The sequence below is a fragment of the Athene cunicularia genome (genome assembly GCF_003259725.1).
Source record: "Athene cunicularia isolate RWA chromosome 2 unlocalized genomic scaffold, athCun1 chr2_part1, whole genome shotgun sequence".
NCBI lineage: Eukaryota > Metazoa > Chordata > Aves > Strigiformes > Strigidae > Athene > Athene cunicularia.
Genome location: NW_020799095.1, coordinates 58,381,407 through 58,402,306, shown reverse-complemented (window position 1 = coordinate 58,402,306; position 20,900 = coordinate 58,381,407). Strand labels below are relative to the sequence as shown.

General features: G+C 42.0%; 1 protein-coding gene across 2 annotated transcripts in view; it reads right to left on the bottom strand.

Annotated features, from left to right (window-relative positions):
- Positions 1-921: 921 nt before the first annotated feature.
- GFOD1 (glucose-fructose oxidoreductase domain containing 1) overlaps positions 922-20,900 on the bottom strand; it is a 64,691-nt gene continuing 44,712 nt past the window's right edge. For both annotated transcript variants that reach the window (XM_026842660.1, XM_026842659.1), the window contains exon 2: positions 922-8,693. In XM_026842660.1, the coding sequence (XP_026698461.1) occupies positions 7,774-8,637 (864 nt within the window). In that variant the 5' untranslated portion in view covers positions 8,638-8,693 and the 3' untranslated portion in view covers positions 922-7,773. The remainder of the gene's footprint in view (positions 8,694-20,900) is intronic.

The following is a 20,900-nucleotide window of genomic DNA, read 5'->3' as shown; positions in this document are numbered from 1 at the left end:
GTTTATGAAAAATATACAGTTCACAAGATCATGTGATCTGAGGGGAGTGTGCCTTGTAAGTGATGATGATTTCCCATCCCTTCTCAGACTTATGCCTCAGATTTTCTCTATCTTCATAGCGCCCGGGACACGAGTAGAATCTAACATCTTTTTGTGTGCTCTGCTGTACAATAGATAAAGCAACATAGGAAATGCTCTATCATTTTTACAAATCTATCACAGAGGCAATAAATTTTTCCTCAGAGCTTAGAATTCCCCACTGCTTCATATTCTCTTCCGCTTTGTACTCAAGTGAGGTTTTCTGCAGCATCAGAGGGGCTGAAGTAAGGTGATCCTTACTTGGCTGATGATACACCCACATATAAGGGAGAAAAGGAACACCGGGCTAAGTGGGAAGACTTGACAGCTCCTGGCGGATGGGAGCAAGGATCGGGTAGGCATGGAGAAGTCACTGGAGAGACCTGAGGATGGGGAAGGCAAAGGCATCCCAGGACTTTGGTGGGGAGGTAGGAGGAGGATCTCCAGGCTGTGCTGGAGAAAGGAGGGGAGAAAGGATCCAGGAGAAAAAGGAATCTCAGGAGAAAGGATCTCCAGGCTGTGCTCAGCAGGGATGTCCAACGTCCCCATTCTGCTATGCCACTGGACTTGTTTGCATCTTTTGGCAATAAACCCAACTGTCTCCTCAGGACACATCACTCCAGCAGGCGTTAATTCAGACCCTGTCATAACATTAAACCTTCACATAGCTTGGTGTTAAACCTTCTTCTTTCCCTCCTTCCACCACAATCCCCACCCCCAGGCACAAAGCCTCTGGATTTTACTCTGATGCGTTGAATTTAACAGGCAGGCCAGAAACCAGGCCAAGGTGAGGATTGTTACCCCACCCTCACAAAATACAAGTCTGGAGAAAAACGATAGACAGCTGAGAACACATCCTTTTACATCTTTATTTGCCAGTTAAGATCCTTTTATTCCATCAATGCAAATATGCAGAACAGCAGGAAACCATGTTTTAAGCAGCACATACCAGTTGGCTGAGAATAAACTAACTACATTCCCCAAGCAATGTAAAAATAACAATGCACATCATCTTCCAGAAGAAGAAACAAACAGATATTGCAGCCGAGAGGCACAGCAGGCAGCTTCCGTACAAAGTAGTTTGGCTATTTAAAATGCTAGAACCAGTCCTTGCCCATTTCCCCAACCCCACCCCCAAAAATCCTACTATAATTTAACCATTTTTTTGCTATCTACATAATATATAAAATATAAACTCTGTTTACTTATAACACTTACTTTTCTTGATAAATAGCTCTTTAAAATATCTACTGTACATATGTCCATGCGTTGACATTATATATATAGCATTTATATATATGTATGTATGTCTGAAAAACAATAAATATATACTTAATATTGACACAGCAACAAACTGAACATATTCTCATTTTCAAAATCAAAGAAAAGAAAACCAGGATAGCGAGAAACAGTGAGTGTCACTTGTGAAGCACTGCATAGCAGGGAGCTTTTATTCCCACCCTGGCTGGGCATTAGGTATGCCACATACTTGAGCAGTTGCGGTGTTGACAGACTCTTCAATGAATCTGTTAAAAGTTACTTCAAGTTGTAGGTTAGCCACCCTGTATGCCATGTGTAACATAGACTGAGTTCAAGCTCAGCGGGAAACAAGGGAGACTCGCCTTGTGGCTTGCAATGGAATGAGAAACAGAAAGGGGAGGGATGCGAGTCTGATGGCTGGTGTAGAAAGCAAAGGAAGTAATGGACAGCACATGGCTGCAAGGTCATAAATAACTATGGTAAACAAGTTAACAAGAGTTAAGTGCTTTTAAAGACGATGGCTGGCACTGCTGCAAAAAGTATCTTGATTATCTGTAGCCAACTCCATGTAATGAACCGGTTTCCCCACTGCCACAAGAAGACACAAATGAAGCCCTGATGGCCAAATTCAGATGCTACAAATGGGGTCACTGCATGACACTGTGAGGCTGCAGGTTCAGAGCCAAACCTGCCCAAGGGCAGCTAAATTCACTGAATGTCCTTAATGGACATTCACTGAACCTAATGGATGGGATTTTTTTAAATACCGACTTGAAAAAACAAACAAAAAAAAACAAATAAAAGCCCACAACCAACCAAAAAAACCCACACCCAACTCCAAACAGTTAATTTCAGACATGCCAAATATAATAAAAGGTGGATTTTTTTAAACTTTTGATTTCAACAGCATTCTTCAAAAATTGAACTTAATCCCAGCAGAAAACATGTAAATAACCTACAAACATGTTTTGTGTTCAGTTTTGGATTGACCACAGCCATTTTGTTTATTCATTTAACTGAAAATGCTGAATAAAAGCTATTTCAGTTTGACCCAGGCTGATACCCTTTATTCCCCAACCCCAAGGCTTCGATATGGCAGCTTCGAAAAAGTCATTACTTGCCTGGGCTCTGGCTTCACACACTCAGTAAGTCACGAGGTTATGACATCGGTTCATGAATGCAGCATTATGTATAGTCCCATTTACTTAAAATTTCTTCCTTTCATGAGCAGATGGAAGCAGGCAGCTATTGTTAACAGGAAATTATTTTTATTGGACAGACTTCATCCAGCAGCTCAAGAGAGAGGAAATTCTAAAGCAAATAAGACTGCCTATTATTATTCAGCAATACTTCATCTCTAAAATTCACACTTTGCTCCTCCCTACAAGTAGCAACTTCAACAACAACAACAAGGAGCAACTGCTGTCCTGAATCCTAATCCTGCCATTTCACAACTAGTCCTAGATACCCAGAGAGCACTGCAGAGGTCAAACAGCCCAGCGCTGAGTTTCATACGTACCTAAGGGTACATCACTGGGCCACTGGAACATCACACCAGTGTTGAGTATCTGCACAAAGCCAAAAGCCTGTTGGAAGCTTTTAAACCCTTGTAAATACAGAACTAAACAGTGAATAGACTTCACAAGGCATGATGTTTTATACTGAAGGCCATAGAAAAAAGTCAAATATAAAAATTCCCGGCAACAAGAAATTCTGTCATCTGTAATTTCTGAACTTCTGCAAAGACATCAAGGTACTGTGTTTACCTTTACCCATTAAATAAAATACTTTTTTTGGTACATCAATGGGTCATTTTAAATTGTCTAGGCCTTTTCCACAGTTGTATGGACACAGATATAAACAAGGTAACAGAGAAACTGAATTGTCCTTGCACTGTGACCACACACAGCAGAAAAGCCTCCTTTTTTGAATGGCTAAACTTCCAGGACAGATTTCATTTCTACAGTCACTAATCTGAAAGCTACCCAAAAGAAGGAAACACTAAATACAAAGTGGAGAGTGCCTCTGATTGCCCTATGCTGGGTGGGCAGGAATTTTCTCATGCTTTCAGCCAAAGCAAAGGATGAACTCCACAGCAGCCCATCCTGAGCCTAAACTCGTCTATGCATGCCCTGATTCTCTACCATATTGGCTGCATGGGTGAAGACGTATCATCTCTACTTGGTATTTTCTAACTACATGGCTAAAGTAGTATTAACACATGCATGATATTAGATATAGGAAACCCCAAGCTCTTGCAGAGCTCTTACGCCTCCATGTAGGACTTCACTGGGTTCAGCACTAAGGGCGTACACGGATCTAGTAGGAGTACAGGCAAACGCTGCTTCCCCAAGGGCAGGGTCCCTTCTCAGGCTCCCAAACACAGAGGTGGAGCAGAGCTGCTGCTGTCAGCCTCAGGAGGTGCAGCCCTCACCCTCCACTTGACCGTGGAATTTGCCCTGTTAGCACAGGCATATGGGTACCAGACTGCAGAGAGCCCTTCCTGTCACTCCCAGCTGCAGTCACCACTCTCCCTTTGGGCATGTGGAAGGACTTCAGTTTGTGTCCTGCTGTCACACAGTATCAGGTTGCCCTACCCTGGTGTGGACCCCAATGCAATTCCCATGGAAACTAAGACATCCTCTCTCAGCTGACCATCCCAGCATTGGAGCAGACCCCTGAAGAGCAGCAGAGCATTTCACCTGCACTCTCCCCTTTGTGGCTCTTTTTGTCTTTGGCAACAGACCATAATGTTCAGTATCCTATATGCACAGGTTGATGGCAAAGGAAAGAGCCTCTCCAACAGCAGCCCTGGGAAAACAGAATGGATATTTCTTACCTAGTATATGAACAAGCTCATTTGAGGACTACTGTAAATTCCAGCAGTAGCCACAGTTTGGCTGTTAGGCCTGCACCAATTCTAGCAGCATTCATCTCAGACCATGTGGCACAGCATTAAAAAACAGCATTAAAAGTGCAATTCCAAATATATGTTTCCTGGTGTGGTACCGCTTCTGAGTTCAATCAAGTACATCTCTGCTATCTGCTGCTCGAATTCTTAAGCCCAGCATGAACTCCAGAGGCTACTTAGGGCAATTCAACGTACTGTCAACTGTACCAAAAGAGCAGTGGGCTTGATGCTGCCAAGAAAGCTCCCAGACTGTAAAGTAACAATTTATCAGAATAGTAATACACATTCTATAAATAAAGTAATTCCTTCCTCCTCTAAACCAGTGGAAGTTTAGTATCTTTACACTTGACACTGCAGCACCTTCACCTCCAAGAGAATGGAAAAACTGTCATACAATCCTGAACTGATGCAGTTACTGCTGCCATCCCAGTTAGGTAACAACTTCACCTAAATCTAGCATAAGGTTTCTGCTGCTGCCAGAAGAGGAGGTCCCATCCTGCCCCTGCCCATTCCATCTGTCTCACTGTGGTCGCACAAGCTGTACAGGATTCAACTCATCTACAAGCCAGTACTAATACGAGCATCAGATGGCTACGTAAACAAAGCATTAGGTTTTCTTTCTGCTAAGCAGCACTATCTGCATCAGTGAGTCTGCACAGAGGATGGATGATGCCTGTCACCTAAACCTTTGGATCTGGGACAGCAAGGTTGGGCTCAGTAGTACTACCCCTATGCCCTGTGTCTTGCCGGGGGACTGTTCACTGCAGGGGCGGGGAACGGGTTTCCAGCATATCTTCTTCCAGCTGGCATCACAAAACCCAGACTGACACAGAAAAAAATGCAGATAGGAAAAATCATGAACATTTTCCAACTGAAATGAGGTGCAAAGATATGAGCAGCAATGCCAGCACAATGACCAAACCACTAAGAAGCAAGATTCACAAACATTTTGGTCCATGTTTAGTTCCAGTTTTGGATTATGTTTAAGTAGACACGGTTAATTATCCACCAGGCTTGCACTCATGACTTGAACTAGCCACCATTTTCAGTAAATGGCTTTTGCCTTACTATATGAAAACTTTCTTGGTCTCCATGGGGCTAATTCCATTTCCCAGGAGAAAGAGATATGATTCCTTGATCAAATTCTCTCTTCTGTATTTCTCTGTGTGTTTTTCAGGGCAGGAACTGGATAGCATGGTATACCACGGCAATTATAATGGGAAATTCCTGTTGGCACAGATACTACCTCAGGAATTCTCAGAGAAATCTTTTAGCAAAAACATCCAAACTTGTCAAGGGCTGCTTCCAAGAAGGAATGATGAAAGCTTGCCCAAGGTCTTAGCAGAAGCAGTCAGCCCCAGAGACAGTTGCTAGAACTGGCGGAACAGCATGGATAGGAACAAGTCTCCATTTGGGTGTGGTTTTGCAGTATTATATTATTCCTTCATCAGTCACGCTATTACACTTTGGGGAATATTTCATGAAAGGTCACACATATGCTCATCAATAATTAAGCACACAGTAATAATTTTGGGGTGGGGGAGTCAACTTTCCTAACTTTAGCCACCTGAAAATTTAGAAGCCAAGATTCTCTGCAAAGAAGAGGAATTTCCAGTGGGCACCTCCTTCTATACTAATCTTCAGATGAACTGAGTCAGCCTTTGGAGAGCTCTCTCTGTATTGACTATTGTGTCCCTTGCACAGCTGACCAAGACAAGACACCCAATTTTCAGCTGGCTAAAGTCAGATGAGATGAACCACACTGTTGATGCCCTCCTGTTTAAAACAGTGAAGCTCTAAAACTGGGCACAGGACAGGCAGGAGCATACAGCAATCAAATGAAGTCATTTGTAGGAGAAGTCCTAGAGAAGCCCTTAGTGCTCCTAAAAATAGCAAAACTGTAAGTGCTTTTTAAAAAAATCTAAATTATTCTGACAGTTCTCTTTCTAACCTAAAATAGCAACACTAATGTGATGGCCTTGAGAAAGAAGGTCATATTTTCTCTTTTAATTTACTGCTTATCCAAATGTTGTCTTCTTTCCTCGAGTCAAAATTAACACAAAGCCCTGAAAAGGTTTTTCTCAAGTTGAATATAATTTAGTGCTATAAGCTTGTGTTCTACTTTTTTCCTATCTGAGAACCTAATGCTGTAAACACACTGGAGCAGCTTTATGCCAAAAAGCAGTATCCCTGTTTACTGGGATAATTCATGTGCCTTTCACTATATTCTTTTGAGAATATATTCTCAAAAGAATATATTATTTCAAGACTGCAATCTAAAATACTAAAAAGAAGGATGGGACAAACACATCAAAAGAGTTTGTCCACCCCTGCACTGATGACAGGGAATGATTACTACAGTACCAGTAGCTGGACACTTTAAGGAGGTGAAGAGGTGGGGGCCTTATGTATTTTTTTCCCCTGGAAATGGACGGGAAATTTTCTCATCTCTTTCGTTTTTCACTCACACTGACTTGCTTGGTGGAGGTGAAAGATTTTGCGTTGAGCTATATGAAATGAATTGTCAGTGTGCATCTCTCAAGTGTGAGTTCACAAAGGTTTAAAATAACACCACCCATCTAAGCAACATATGGTTTTGGGTTCAATTTCTACTGTTTTCCACCTAAAACCAAAATGCACGATAAATTAACTCAAAAGTCAGTCCCAGACACAGGAAATTGTGTGTAAACCTTCGTAAGACCAGCCTGAGTTCAGCTGTATAATAAAACACAACTGTGTCATGCCACTTGCCATCCATGAAGGTTTTGCACAGCCCAATTTAATCAGCAAATCTGTGCAGTTAACACAGAAGCTTACCAGGAGCTCACAGAAGATCCTCCCTCCTCCTCCAATGGTGGGGCATATGCTCTATGGTTGAGGACTGCTTTGTTTTAAAAGCCACATTATTTTCCAACTGAATTGTGCTTTAAAAAAAACCCCAAACCCCAAATAACTAGCTAAACCAACACAGAGAAGCTTTGATATTTGAAAAGTGAGCTGCCGAGATTTTCCGTATCACACGACACTTTCACACCAAGTCCTATTATTCCGTGTGTTGGTTAGAGGTGTAGTACTACAGCACGGTGGTGTCAGCTGTCATGACAGGAACCATTCATGTCAGACACTACATAAAATTTAACGACATGACAGTACCTTCACAGCCCTCTGGTAGGTAAGGAAAATCTAAAAGGATCCTCCCAACCTTTCACAGTAAACACAATTGGATAATCTAAAGCACCTGCAAGCAGGAGGTGAGTCCATGATATATCTTTCCAATCAGCCATCTAATACTGTTATTAAAACAGTTATGTCAGCTCTTACGTCTCCTATCTGTTTTGGGCATTTCTAAGGACCTTATAACTTTGGCATGTAGCCACCAACAGATTTTAGTTGATCCAAACACCGTATTTCCTTCTCCTGTATCCTCAGCATTTTCTAAGATGCCCAAGCCCTTCACAGGGGCTGAATTACCATTTCCTCCAAGAGCTGTCTGGTTCCTATTCTTTCCTATGAGCTGAGAGGAGCTAGCAGTACAGAGACATCCTGCTCTTCCGCATGGCTTCGCTGATTAAGTATGCCGGGCTTAATTCTGGCTCCTCGGTCATGATTGAAATGTTCTGCCACTCTCCCAACTGGTTTGACTTTTTAATGGTGTCCACCACACAGAGGGCATACAGACAGTCGTCAAAAGTGGCAGCCATTGTAAGGGGCCTCCCATCCCAGGTCCTCCTGTCATCCTGGTCCTCAAATGCCTGCCGGACAGCTTGAACCATCTTAATGGTGCCCCGAAGGTAGGGGGATGGGATGTCACTGAAAGCTTTCTCTGGAAGTAAGGAGTTGCTGACTGGCGTGGAGTCCTTTAGCAGGAGCTCCCGCTGAGGAGAGCTGTTGCTCTGTCCGTAGAGATCAGTGCCTATTACAATCAGCCGTCCTACCGAACCCACCACAATAATGTCCTGTTTGAACTCCCCCGGGACGTTGAAGTTGAGTGTCACCGTGCAGCACACGCCACCTTCCAGAACCATCTGAAACGTACAGAAGTCATCGCTGGTGATCTGCCGTATGCCCTTGATGTGGTCCGTCTGCTTCACAAAGGTCTTGAGCAACCCGTGCACTTTCACAGCCTTCTGGCTGGTCAGGAAGGTCAGGAGGTCGATGATGTAGGTGCCAACTGAGTGCAAGCCCCCACCTCCCATCAGGTCATCACAGCTCCAGTTGTACTTCTTGCCTAGCAGGCTTCCACTGTGAACCTGCACCTCGCACACCAGCAGCTCCCCTACGTAACCCTCCTGGATCAGCTGCTTCATCTTCACAAAAGCAGGCAGGAATCGCAAAACGTTCCCCATGATGCTCATCAGCTTTGGGTAATAATGAGCTGCGGTCATCATCCTAAAGGCATCCAGGGGAGTCGCTGTTCGGTCACAGATGACATTCTTTCCAATGCCTGAAAAACAGTTTAAAAAAAAAAATCATCAACAAAAATATATCGATTGAGTAAGCTGAAAGCCTTGAGGCTATTCTTACAAACTAAGCCAGGGAGAAAGATCCTTGAAAGAAGAAAACATTTCAATATGGTGTTAAAGGCATAAAGATCCCCTCTGGCATGTTTCCAAAATGCATGTAAGAGTTTCTTGAGCACCAGAGTGAAAATTAAACCCTTTTTATTTTCAAAATGCACTCAAGCCTAAAAATAGCAAAAAGGCGAGGGCCTGGACAGATAAGAAAGGAAGCTAAAGTAAGGTGGACTGCTACTCCACATTTGCCATCTTCTGGGCGCAGGTACAAAACCAAGCACCTCCACTCAGCCATCTCACAGACATCTCTTATGTGATGACCTGCCTGTGTGGGGGCTTCTGAGATCTGAATCAGAGCTTCAGATTTCAGTCCCTAAAGCATAAGAGTAACACAACCACATGTACACAGTAACTTGATGCAGGTACACTGAAAAGTCTGGGCTTGTCCTCTCAATAGTCTTGTCCCTTCATCTTTCCCGATCAGCCTGTTTAAGAAGCTCTGACTGGAGAGCAGGAGAAGTACTGGGCCTGTTGCTTGATTTGAAATGTAAAAATTGCTTCTGACGCATAAAATGCCACACTATTCTGACTCTTTTTTTGAAGCAGCTTTACTGAAATGTCAACAGTATATCCATGGTGCCAAAGGAGAGCCATATCATCTCTAAAACAGGTCAAACGTAGCTCTGACAATCTGTCCCCTCATAGAATCGCCCATATGGGCACACTGTTTACTGAAGCTTGCCTGACAGTCACATTTTATCTGACCATCAAAGTGTGCAACTGAATGCAGTGCAGGCTGAGATGCCTAAGCAATGGGTTTATTATTGATTTTCCTCATCAAATACTTTCATTCTGTACCCATACACACGTATAGCAACAGAATCTCCGGTTTCCTTTTTAGTTGCATACAAAGATATTTTTTTTTAATGCTTAATGGACAGTATTAGGTGAGCTATACAACACCTTAGAGCACTAAATATGATCTTTGTCTTGAAAGCCTTGGCTATAGCTGGGCCTGGCACTTAAAAGAGCTGATTTTGGATCCTGTTTACTGGAGTTCAGGTGAATAAATTTGGTTACTGACTAAATCGCTTTGTGTTTTCATTCCTTTTCCCTTCAGATAGGTGAGAAATCCCTCTTTCTTTGAAGAGCTGTTGTGAGGATAAAATTTTACATGTTTTGGAGTTGTTTGGATGAAGTCATATAAATACAGACAGATGGCAGGGATCTGTCTGAGCCCACTTACATGAATATTCAACAGCCTGACTGGAAGAAGGGGGTCACAGTCCAAACATTGAATAACCATCTTATCCACACTGCCTATTCCCAGTCTTTGTCTGCTGCTATTTGAGTAGCTGAAACTGGAGGGAGGGCTGCCACCACTGAAGTGGCAGTCACATCTAGTTAACAGCCAAGAAGGGAAACACCTTCCTTCAACTTGCTCCTATTTACCTTCCACTTAATTAGAGAAGTAGAGACGTGCTCATTTAGCTCCTATATTAGGCAGGAATCCTCTATTCAGTGGGCATGGTCTTCCCTTCTCACTTTTCTCTCTTATCTCTCTTATCTTTACAGACTGCTACTGGTGACTGAGTTGACATTTTCAACCTTATAGCACTTCTTTTCCTGCTCCTGAATATTTTTTTTCTGCATCTGTTTGATATTGGAGAAAGCATTCATCCACTTGCCCTATATTCGTCTAACTGGTAGTAGCTCCAGCTGTGCCACTTGATACAGATCACTAATACAACAGTCCTTGAGTTACAGAGACTCTTGCAGAGAGGCAAATTAGTTACCAAAATAAGGGAAATCTTAGTCAGACAAAATTTGCCTACAGTCAAACCTTCCTGAAGTAGTCATTTTCCCCTCAAAGAACCCGTACCTACTACGTCATCATCTGACCTGTCCATCACTGATCCATAAGCATCGCTTTCCGCTCCAGTTCAGCTTGCATCATTCTGCCTAACAGACGCCTGCCACATTTTATCTGGGGTCTGTGCAGGCACCAGTCTCTCAAGATACGCAGCTCCACACACGTGAGGAAAAGGGTCTGCTTCCATGAGGAATTGTAGTCTGGGAACAATCTTTGTGCTGTGTGTTCAGTGCCGTGCACAGTGAGGGTCAGTCCTTCACTGTGTGGGGCAGGGAAACTTGGGACTGTCACAATCTGAGTACCAAGTGATGATTATAAATATGAAAGAGAAGCCTATGGGGTTTTACATCCCTTAGGTTCAAGAAAAATTACCATTAGGATCAGTCAGTCACACATACAGAGAAAAGATCCCTAAATATTTGCACAGAGACATGGAAAAGGTGAAGTCTTACACTTACTCCTTCCACCATTTCAACCTTTCTGGAAAAGTCAAAACCTTTTAATTACAGCAAATCCAAAATGCAAATGTTCTGAGAGCCTTCTCATCTCTGTGTATATGCTGATAATGCATGCTGTGCTCTCATCTCTGTCAGGGATTTAAACAGATTTTTGCCTGCTGCCCAGAAAGCTTTTATACTCTATTAAAGCTCGTGCAGGTTCTTTCAGCATGACACTGCTCAGCACTTGAGTCTGTGCACACTACAGATCTTTGTCTTCTCTGTAGCTGCAAATCTGCAAGCAGCCACATTAGCTTTCTTGAAGCAGGGAGAAAACATGAAAGGTTTGCTTAATTTAATTTAGAGAAATACTCTGGTGTGTTTATGCAACTAGAATAAGAAACAGGAGGATCAAACCAGCACAATTTTCTGCTCTTTTCCCTCTGCCCCCTTCTCAAAAGAGGAGAAAAGGCACCTTTCCTTTGAGCCATTCTCTAAAGCAGCGACAGGCAGAGCAGAGAGCAGTGTGTGAGGAAAACCTCCTTTCTCAACAGTCTCATGCAAAGGCGAGCTCTGACTGCAAGTGCTGCAGGGGAACTCCAGGAACTGACCCCTTTCTCCCAGCCTGGGGTTACGGTCTAATCCCGTTCACTTCTGGACAAGACTCTCTAAGACAGGATGAACTGTTACCACTTGTCATTCTATAAGTGCGTTTTGACGTTTCACACATCTTTGAAAAATCACACCACAGCAGACAGCAAAAACTTCATTAACTACATAAAAGCAAGGAAATGCAGTCAGCTTGTTTCATCAAGAATGTGCAACATATTTGTCCATGGTGATAAACAACAGAGTCAACCATCTCTCATCTCATTGTATGAAAGGATACACACCCCTTCCACATGCATCAAGAAATCTGGTCTACGATGCTACCGTTCTCAATCAGGCCACTTCTGAGTATTGATTTCTTGAGATCTTAGGTAAAATGAAGAAAAAATGTAATTTAAGTACATATCATTCTTTTTGAGGGCTCTGCACAGCCTTCACTCCAGTCTCTCTGCTTGGCCATGCTTCAAAAAGAGACAGAGTGGTGCCAGCCAGGTGGTGAAATATCGTGGGATTTCTCTGACCTGGCACAGAATAGGGAGAGGGCTCACTCCCAGCCAGCCCGTGTCCAAAGCTGAATGTATCCTGGAAGTGGCCAATGTATCTCTTGGGAGTGCAAGTTGCCTCTCTGTAGTCTGCCCACAGCTGCCATGAAGGGCTTCAGCCTGGGACCTGCTCCATGACCCACTGCTCCAGGCAAAGGTGGACAGAAATGCAAAGAACCTGCATTAACAGGCACTGTGCCACGGTACCAGTGAGCCAACTGTGCCAGGAGGTGGCAACCATTTTAGACCCAACAGGTCTGCCTCCTTGAACCCCTCTATATTCTCTCTCCAGCAGAGAAAACAGTAAAAAACAAATAATGATAGAGCTGGAAGATGTCCATCCATGAGATAAACAAGATCCATAGGTCAATGACTTAGGTATAACTCACCCTAGCAGTCCTTAAAAATGTGAAAGCACATGAGTTTGAGCAAAACGACACAAGAGAATTTGACTTGTAGATTTGGTTGTTCAAGACCGAAAGATAGCAACACCTGACAACTGCTCGGTTCCTCTTTAAAATAAAATTCCAGAGCAGGTCCACTTCATAAAACCACTAACACGAGTGTCTTCTCACTTCTTGGTGACAAAGAAAGTTGAGGGCTGAATGGTCCATCCTGACTATGCTTTATCTCCCAGGGTGCATGTATCCCCCAAGCCAAACCTCAACAACTTAGATACCAATCTGCATTTATTTTAAGAAAGTTATTTAACAACACTGCACTTCTCTGGAGAAGTAGATGTCTAACCAACTCTCTAGAAGCGTCTGAGCAAATAGAAAAAAATTTTCTATGCTATCATTGGTACTACCATTCAAGTGATGATTTCTCTATCACCTTATGCTGGAAGTCATATTGTAACCATGATCTAATGGCTTGTCAACCACCTCAGTAATTATTTTTGTCAAGAAGTCATATGATTTATTTGTAAACCTCAGCCTTCATTTTAGAAAAAGGGAAGCCCTTGTGATGTGGAGATAATTCTGAAAGCCAAATAGCCCAGAAGTGAGTGGAGAGTAGATACAGTCTGGGGTAGCAGTATTTAAACTTTTTTCCATGTACATAAGGGGGAAGAGTAAGGAGCTAGAGTAACATTTTGAAAGGCCTGGTGTTTGCAGCTCTTCATTTTGCAGAAAGCTCTAACTCCTTGGCTACCAGCAGCCCAACTTTCTTTGTCCCTGTAATGTCTCTGTGCTGCACAGCCTAAAAATGAGCAAAATTCCTGGGACCACAGCACAGGGAGGCTGTAACTGGCACAGGCTTCATCAATTCTGAAGCCTGCAATGTCAGCTTTTTTTCCCATCTGCTCTGATTGTTTCAAATAAGGATGGAAATGTTTTCACAGAAAAAAAAAAACCACAAAAACAAAAAACCAAACAAAAAAATAAAAAAAGGAGTGTCTGTCATTGATCATTGACCTGTAGCAAGACTAGTCTTCTATCTATTTGGCTCAGGACATGAGACCCCAATACAATATTTTCTCCTCCTCCTATTCACAAAAAAATCAAAAAGGGCTCTATTTGGCGTCTGGGCATATAATCAAAACCTTCACTGGCACCAGAAAAGATTCCTTAGTTAGCAGTCACTACTCACTGCTCTTGGTCAGGAAGGGGGTGGAAGAAAGGGCAAAATAAGGTTTTGGTGCATGAAGCTAAATTAGTCAGCAAAAAGTTACATTTCTAAAGCTAAAGAGGAACCTATCAACACTGAAGGAACAGTCAAGAGTTTCAGCAAATACAGGAGGGGTGGAAGAGCATCCTTACCAGGTTATCTCAAATGGATGATTTTAAACCAGATTATGGTATCCTCTTTAAACATAGTTTTATCTTTTAAAAATAAGCTAATACAAAAATGACATTCCAAATGGTGACAATCCATCTTATCATTAATACAGTTACAAATAAAGAAATACAGGCAAATTTTTCCTCTCAGATTTTGACCATCACAGTTGCTGCTGTTGCCTTTGGATCCTATGCAGAATCAGAGGGGAAATCATCTTTGGCACTCAGTTCTGTTCACAGCTTGTAAGACATGTTCCAATGATGTGTGCTGTATTATTAGTACACATATTAGTTGTAATCAGATCACGGTTTCCATCCTAATGCAGTTTGACACGGTTTGCAAATACAAAATAGTATCATCTAACACATGAATGAGGAGTATCTCATTCACAGTTTTCCAGCATTGTAACACTGAGAAAATAAGCTGAGATAATCAGCACCTTTATAAATAAGACATACAGATATTCTTACAAATGTACCCGAGTCAACAAACAAAAAGTAGTAAGTTTAGTTAAAAGGCTGTGCTTTGCTGCAAATCAGTCATTTTAGCCATACTGACAAAAGAGCTTTCCTTAGGCATATATCAAAACCCACAGTCAAAGCAAATGGCTGAAATCAAAAATCACTACCTCTCATATAGTGGATTTACAGCAATTTGCTCTTCTGCACAGATTATACACAGATATACACAGATACTGTCAACTCTGTGGTTTTGCACAGAAACCATCTCAGAAGCCATGCTTGGCACCAGGAGCCAAAGCATGGTTCCCTACATCTAAACTGATGTTTGATACAAGCTTACAACCAGTAGAACTGTGTATTTTGCACATTCCCATACTAGACAGAGGTCTGCTTGTGTTTGCCATACTAATTGTGTTAGCAGACAGTACTATTGAAACCCCACTGGATATTCAGAAAAAGTCTTTCCATTTCTATGAATTCTGGTGTATACCTATATGCAAAACATACAATTTTTTCGCCTCAGTAATAATGACTTCAGAAATCCTCACAGCTGTTTGAACTATTCCCTTTCATCCCCTTCTTTAGAATTTGCAAAAGGAAACAACATTTGCAGGCTGTATTTTAGCCAGGATCTCAAAAAAATCTTCTCAGTTATCTTACTGACTCATTACAATACTTAAACACTCTAAACAAAAACAGAGCTTGGTCTTTCCTTTCCAAATTAATCACTCCCTAAGAAACCCAGATGAAAATATAAGAGATCTGAGCTGTAACTGTGCTGAACCACAGAGGAGACCCACAGGCCTAAAATCAGTTGGCACTATTTTTTCTGTTTCAGAACTGTCTTTGTGATAACCTCACAGTCATGGTCCCTTTTGTATGAAGCTGGAACAAATCAGTTTGGTACTATTTCATATTTCCAGCACATATGTACTAAGGAGAGACACACAATACTGAGAATGCCTCTTGGAAATAGATAATTTGAAGGCAGAAACAGCTCAAACAGCCACTGCTCATTTATTTAAGTTTTGATAGCTGGGGTGGCTCTTCAGTCTCTCAGAGATAAAGCAATCGTATAGTCAGTTTAGCTTGCTGCATGCATGATAAGCCATAAAAATTTGACTCCATAAATCAAGATATTCTCATCTGCTCTTCAATCAGTGCAGTATTTATTTGGTGAGCAGTACCCCCTCTTAATTACAACTCTGCAAATGGCTCCTTCCCTGCTCAGCTGCAGATGATGACTACAAGGATATCTTGGCCCGCAGCTTTTAGCAGCCCTGGCCCCCAGGTACAGTTTCCAAATAGTCACGTCAACAAAAAGTGCTTCTTTCATTTGGTGGTCTCACCACGAAACTGCTCTAAGGCCTGGAGGAATATCATGCTCATTAATATGAAGCTCATGTGAGTGTTGGAGCAGTGGGAAGGGACTGGCAACCTGGCTGTTGGGACCCAGGTGAAGCCCAAAGTCCTGCTTCCCCCCTGGGGCTCCCAGGGGAACTCAAGGCAGCCAGGAGAGCTTCTGGAGCCACTCCAGATGAGCAAGCAACAGCAGGGGTTGCAGCAGAGGAAAGTGAGAAAGTGGCTGGGGAAACAGAGAAGGGGAGAGGAGAGGGAGTGGGAGAGAAGAACACTACAAGGTGCAAAGGAGGATGCTGGAAGGGGCTGGTGCAAACAGCCCAGAGGAGCTCCTGCCACTCCAGGAGCTGCACAGCAAGCCCTAATGGTAGCAGCAACATCCCCAGTCTTCAGAGGCCCATCCTAAAAGGCCCTCCTTCAGTCCAATATTCGTGTGAGCCCTGCTAACATCTTTTTAGCAGAAAAAAAAGTAACAATGGAGGAGAAAGAAATGGATTTCAGAGGAAATCAGCACCCTTTTGTATACAAAGACTGGACGGGAGGGAGGGATGATGAAGAAAACGCATCTATGTTAAAATAGTGCTAAGTGTGTGAGTTAAGCTATTGCCCAATATGTACATCAGGCTATTCTATGGAGCTAGTATTATTTTCTGATCCATTACGTGTGGAGATGTGTGAAATCATATACTGCATAGTGATGAAAAGCTTCTAAATCCCTCAGAAAAATATCTAAATAAATGTGGATATGTAGATTTCTACCAGAAGGAGTGGAAAACCTGATAGAAGGCTGCTCTGTTCTGGGAAATGAGGAGCCATTTCTGAGCCACCTCCTAAGAACAATCAGGTGATTCAAAAACCTTTTCACACAGGACAAGGATTTTTTTATTAGTATATAGAGGTGTCTCTGCTATTATTAGATGCTGCTGCTGTCGATATTGCAATACAGTAATAATCATAGTAACGATAAGAACAATGGTTGTATTGTATTCAGTGCATGATCTGTCACTCAGTGCCTAGAGTGGCATGAAAAACGCATTTATTTCAATCAATACATCTGCCAGGGGAAAACTGATGGCAAGACAATGTTTCTTTGAGGAAACCTTATTTAACAAAACTTTTGACAAGGAGATAAATCTGGGTGATGAATGCCTAACAAGATTGGCGTTAGTCACAGCTCTAACATTGGCCAAGGCAAGCTTTGTTAATCACAGATATGTATAGCTGTTGCAAAAAATCAAGTTACTATAGCATAATGAGTCATAGCTCATGAACTGATTCATATTAACAGGGCATGTGTGTATTCCTAGTCTGCTCTAAGTGTGAAGGAAAATAACAGTGACTGAAGGAACATATTTTCCTTTGCAGCTGAAACAGACGGCAAAGGCACACAGGGAGTAATACACCACCCCACTGACAAGAAACAGCTCATTTGGCCACAGGAAATCAATGGCATATACAGATTTTACAAACCCTGCATCTCTTCCTCTGCACCAAAATATTATGAAGTAAAAGAACACATGCACTGTTACATTTTATAGTCAGCTGGGATGAGACACGCTTCACAAATATTAGATTAAAAATTCCATACAGTAAACATGCACATGCCCAAACTGTACACGCCACCACCAAAGCGAGGTTTGCCATTCACGCACCTACTTCTGGCCCTGGTGCATCACGCCATGATTCCAGTTTTTAGGCTGGTTTATGATCACTGATGATATCTCTTTTCCACACAACTGCTTTGAAAACAAAAACCTAAACATTCAAATACACAGAAAAAAAGGTGCTCTGCCTTAGCTTCCCTATAACCATAGGCTAAACCAAAGGTCACTCAAGTGAGTACCTGCACAATGGAAAAAAAAACCCTGCAAATACACCCTACTGCTAATGACATATGAGCAGCATCTCCACTGACAGCTGAGGTGTCACCCAGATAACAAGACACATGCAGCTCACACAGTGTGAGAACTACAAGCAGGCTCAACGACTAAGAAGGTTAATGTGAGCTGTGAGCTTACAGAAGTGATTTCAGCTGGGTTAGCGGTCTGTAAAACCATTCAAGGAAACAGAAAAACAGGGAACTGGTTTGTCTTGAAATAAAAAAAGAGATGCTGGGTTCTTTGTAGATAGCTGCTGAGGTATGGTGCCCAGTCTGGGAAGATACCCCTGCTGACTCCAAGAGATTATAATGATGCCTGCAGGTAAGTGCCATCTAAGCAGAACCAGGACAGTTCATCAGGAAGAGAGAAGACTGTAATGATGATATCAGTTCTCATTATGTATTAATATTGGCACTAACTTTTATTTGCACTGAGGTAGTCATTAGGGTTATGGGCTGGGGCCATGCCTGTGCGTATGTTACTGTTGCTGTACATGTAAATGCTGCTGTAGTGGTATTCAAGGCACTTTGAAATAAATGCAGTCCTTTTGTGCTTGACATTGGACTCAGGGTTGCTTCATAAAGTTTTAAGTAGTCCTGTGAGGAGCAGGGAGTTGGACTGCATGATCTCTACAGGTCCCTTTCAACTTGAGATATTCTGTGATTCTATATGACCTCTTCTGTAAAGACCATATGTATCTGTACAATTTTGACAACGAGCTGACTTGAAGGTAACTTTTCTAAGTCCATATGAATTTCTGATTGATTATTCTGTTAGTGTGGCTAGCTGGGGCCTTTGATTTGGGAGTATAAAGCACCTCCATCACTGAATCCATAGGCAATGTGCTTAAGAGAAAGGAAAGCAACCAAGTCTTGCATTACTACATATGCCAGCACACTTTGCAAGGCAAACAAAAATTCTCTAGCCCTTTCCTAACGCAGGCTAGAGTTTGGTGCACGGTTTATAGCCCACCTGGCATGTCATTCTGATCTCTGTAGGTACTTACGCAAATAACAACACTGGAGACAGATAAAAGAAGCACTTAGTTTAAAAAAAATACTATTTAAAACCCTTTAACTGCTGGGAAATCTAGAGAAGGTGCAAATAACGTCCTAACAAACCAGCTACTTGCACACCACAAGGAAATGCTTCAGGGGTCCCATCTTGAGATTATCTTTTCAGGCATCTGAAACATGTTCAGATTTACATTCCCTGAGCCCTACTTGGATGCTTTCCAGGCTCTCATATGCACTTTGGAAAAAAGTATATGGGACAAACCATACTGCCTTTCCCAAATTTCTATTCAATTTTTATATCTTCAAATCCCCATCAGAAGTGTAGGGTCACATCCCTGATGAGTGCTTCCCCATGCAAGAAGAAAAAAAAAACACCTCACATTACAAACTCAGATAAACTTGAGAAAAGAAAATCATTCTGCTTAGACCTTATTTAAGCAAATACTAATTTCAATGGGATTTTAATTGTTTTAGGATTAAATAAAAAACTGAAAATCTCTGTATTTGGTCCCTTATTTGTTCCAATTACTCTCAATCTCTCTATTCAACTTCTAGAGCAAAATGCACACCATCAGTCCAGTATAATACCTTTCTTTTCCACAGTAATGAAATCACAGGACAACCACAGTCTATGGTCGATCTCTATTCTCCTGAGGTATGATTATCTGTATTTAAAAAATGTTTCTTATCGTGTTACCTGTAGTACAACTAAATGCCTAGCTGTCTTAAAGGCTTTGGGAGAATTAGGAAACCAGGCAGCTCAATTTTCTCTCAGTTTGTCTTTCCATCACGGAATTGTTTACGCTTACTGAGTCAGATAAATTTATGGATGATAATTAGAGTTAATTTTCTGTATGTTTCTCTTGCCTACCCTTTCTACCTCGATTAAAACTAGCAAGTTGTAATCGGGTACTAAATAAAAAAACCTGACAAAAGATAAACATCAGACTAATGTCAGTAATTAACGCAGCCATTACTTTGGCAGATTTGAACACGATTCATGAAGCTTTATGAACACTGAAAAATTTGACCTCACCAGCCAAGCGTTAGGGAAAGTGACAGGAAATCCAAGTCTTAAAAAAAAAAACCAACCCAACTGTACAAGTTGCAGTGTCAGATCTCTATCTGCATCTCACATGGCACAGCCCGGCAGAGCAGCAAACACTGTATTCTCCCTGCACTTTATATTTCTGGATTGTTTTTCTTCAGTAAACATTCAGCAACACTATCTGTGTGAGATGCACTGCAGTTTCTAGTATGATCCCTTCTGTGTGATGATTATATGAACCACCAACTTTGCTACCTACTTAACCCAGACTGCTCCAAACATTTTTCCTAACCTTATTTCTCTGCAGTATTTTTAGCTAGAGTATTTCTACTTCTTTCCTTGCCCGGTGAAGTTGGAAGGATCTCTGTGCTGAAGAAAATCTGTGTCAGCCCTGCAGTGCTAGATGAATGGAAGATGCATTTGACCCAATTTTCTGATATGAGTGGTTAAAATAAATTCTAAAATCATTACACCCCCAAATACTACTGACTATGAACACCAAAGCACTATGGACTGGGATGAACTAACGTAACTGGGTGCATTTAAAAACTTCAACCCCATACACACAACTGACTTTAATATATAAGCACGTAAAGGCACACATGCAGAGAAAGGAACATATAAAAGTCACTTTCACATATATAAATACAAGTACTTGGCAGGTGGAGGTGAGCAGCATCATTCCTTTTACTTGGTAGTGAGTACATGCACACTCTACATGTCCCTGTGTGCATCTGCATGTACAGGCTCACACCATAAATCACATCTTCTCTCTCAAATATACAGTTGCAAAAACTGGAAATGTCAATTTATAATTATTGGGCAAACTCTACTAGAGCCCATAAGGCTGTGCCTAACAGTGGAACTGGATTTTCCAGAGTGATAGAAGTTATGCAGGGATGGATGAATGCCAGGACGCACAACACATATTGGGGAGAACAATCTCTCAGTGGTTTCATACTCATTGTTATCAGCAGGTCCCCCCTCTGCTCACTGAGTGGCATCATCAGCAGGACTGGAGAGGCTGGCATAACTGCTCCATTCTCAAGAAAGGCCACAGCAGAGAGGAAAAGTTGGGAAGCAAATGGTGTCAAGATGAAACAGGTTCACTGGACCAACCTCCCAGCTTCACC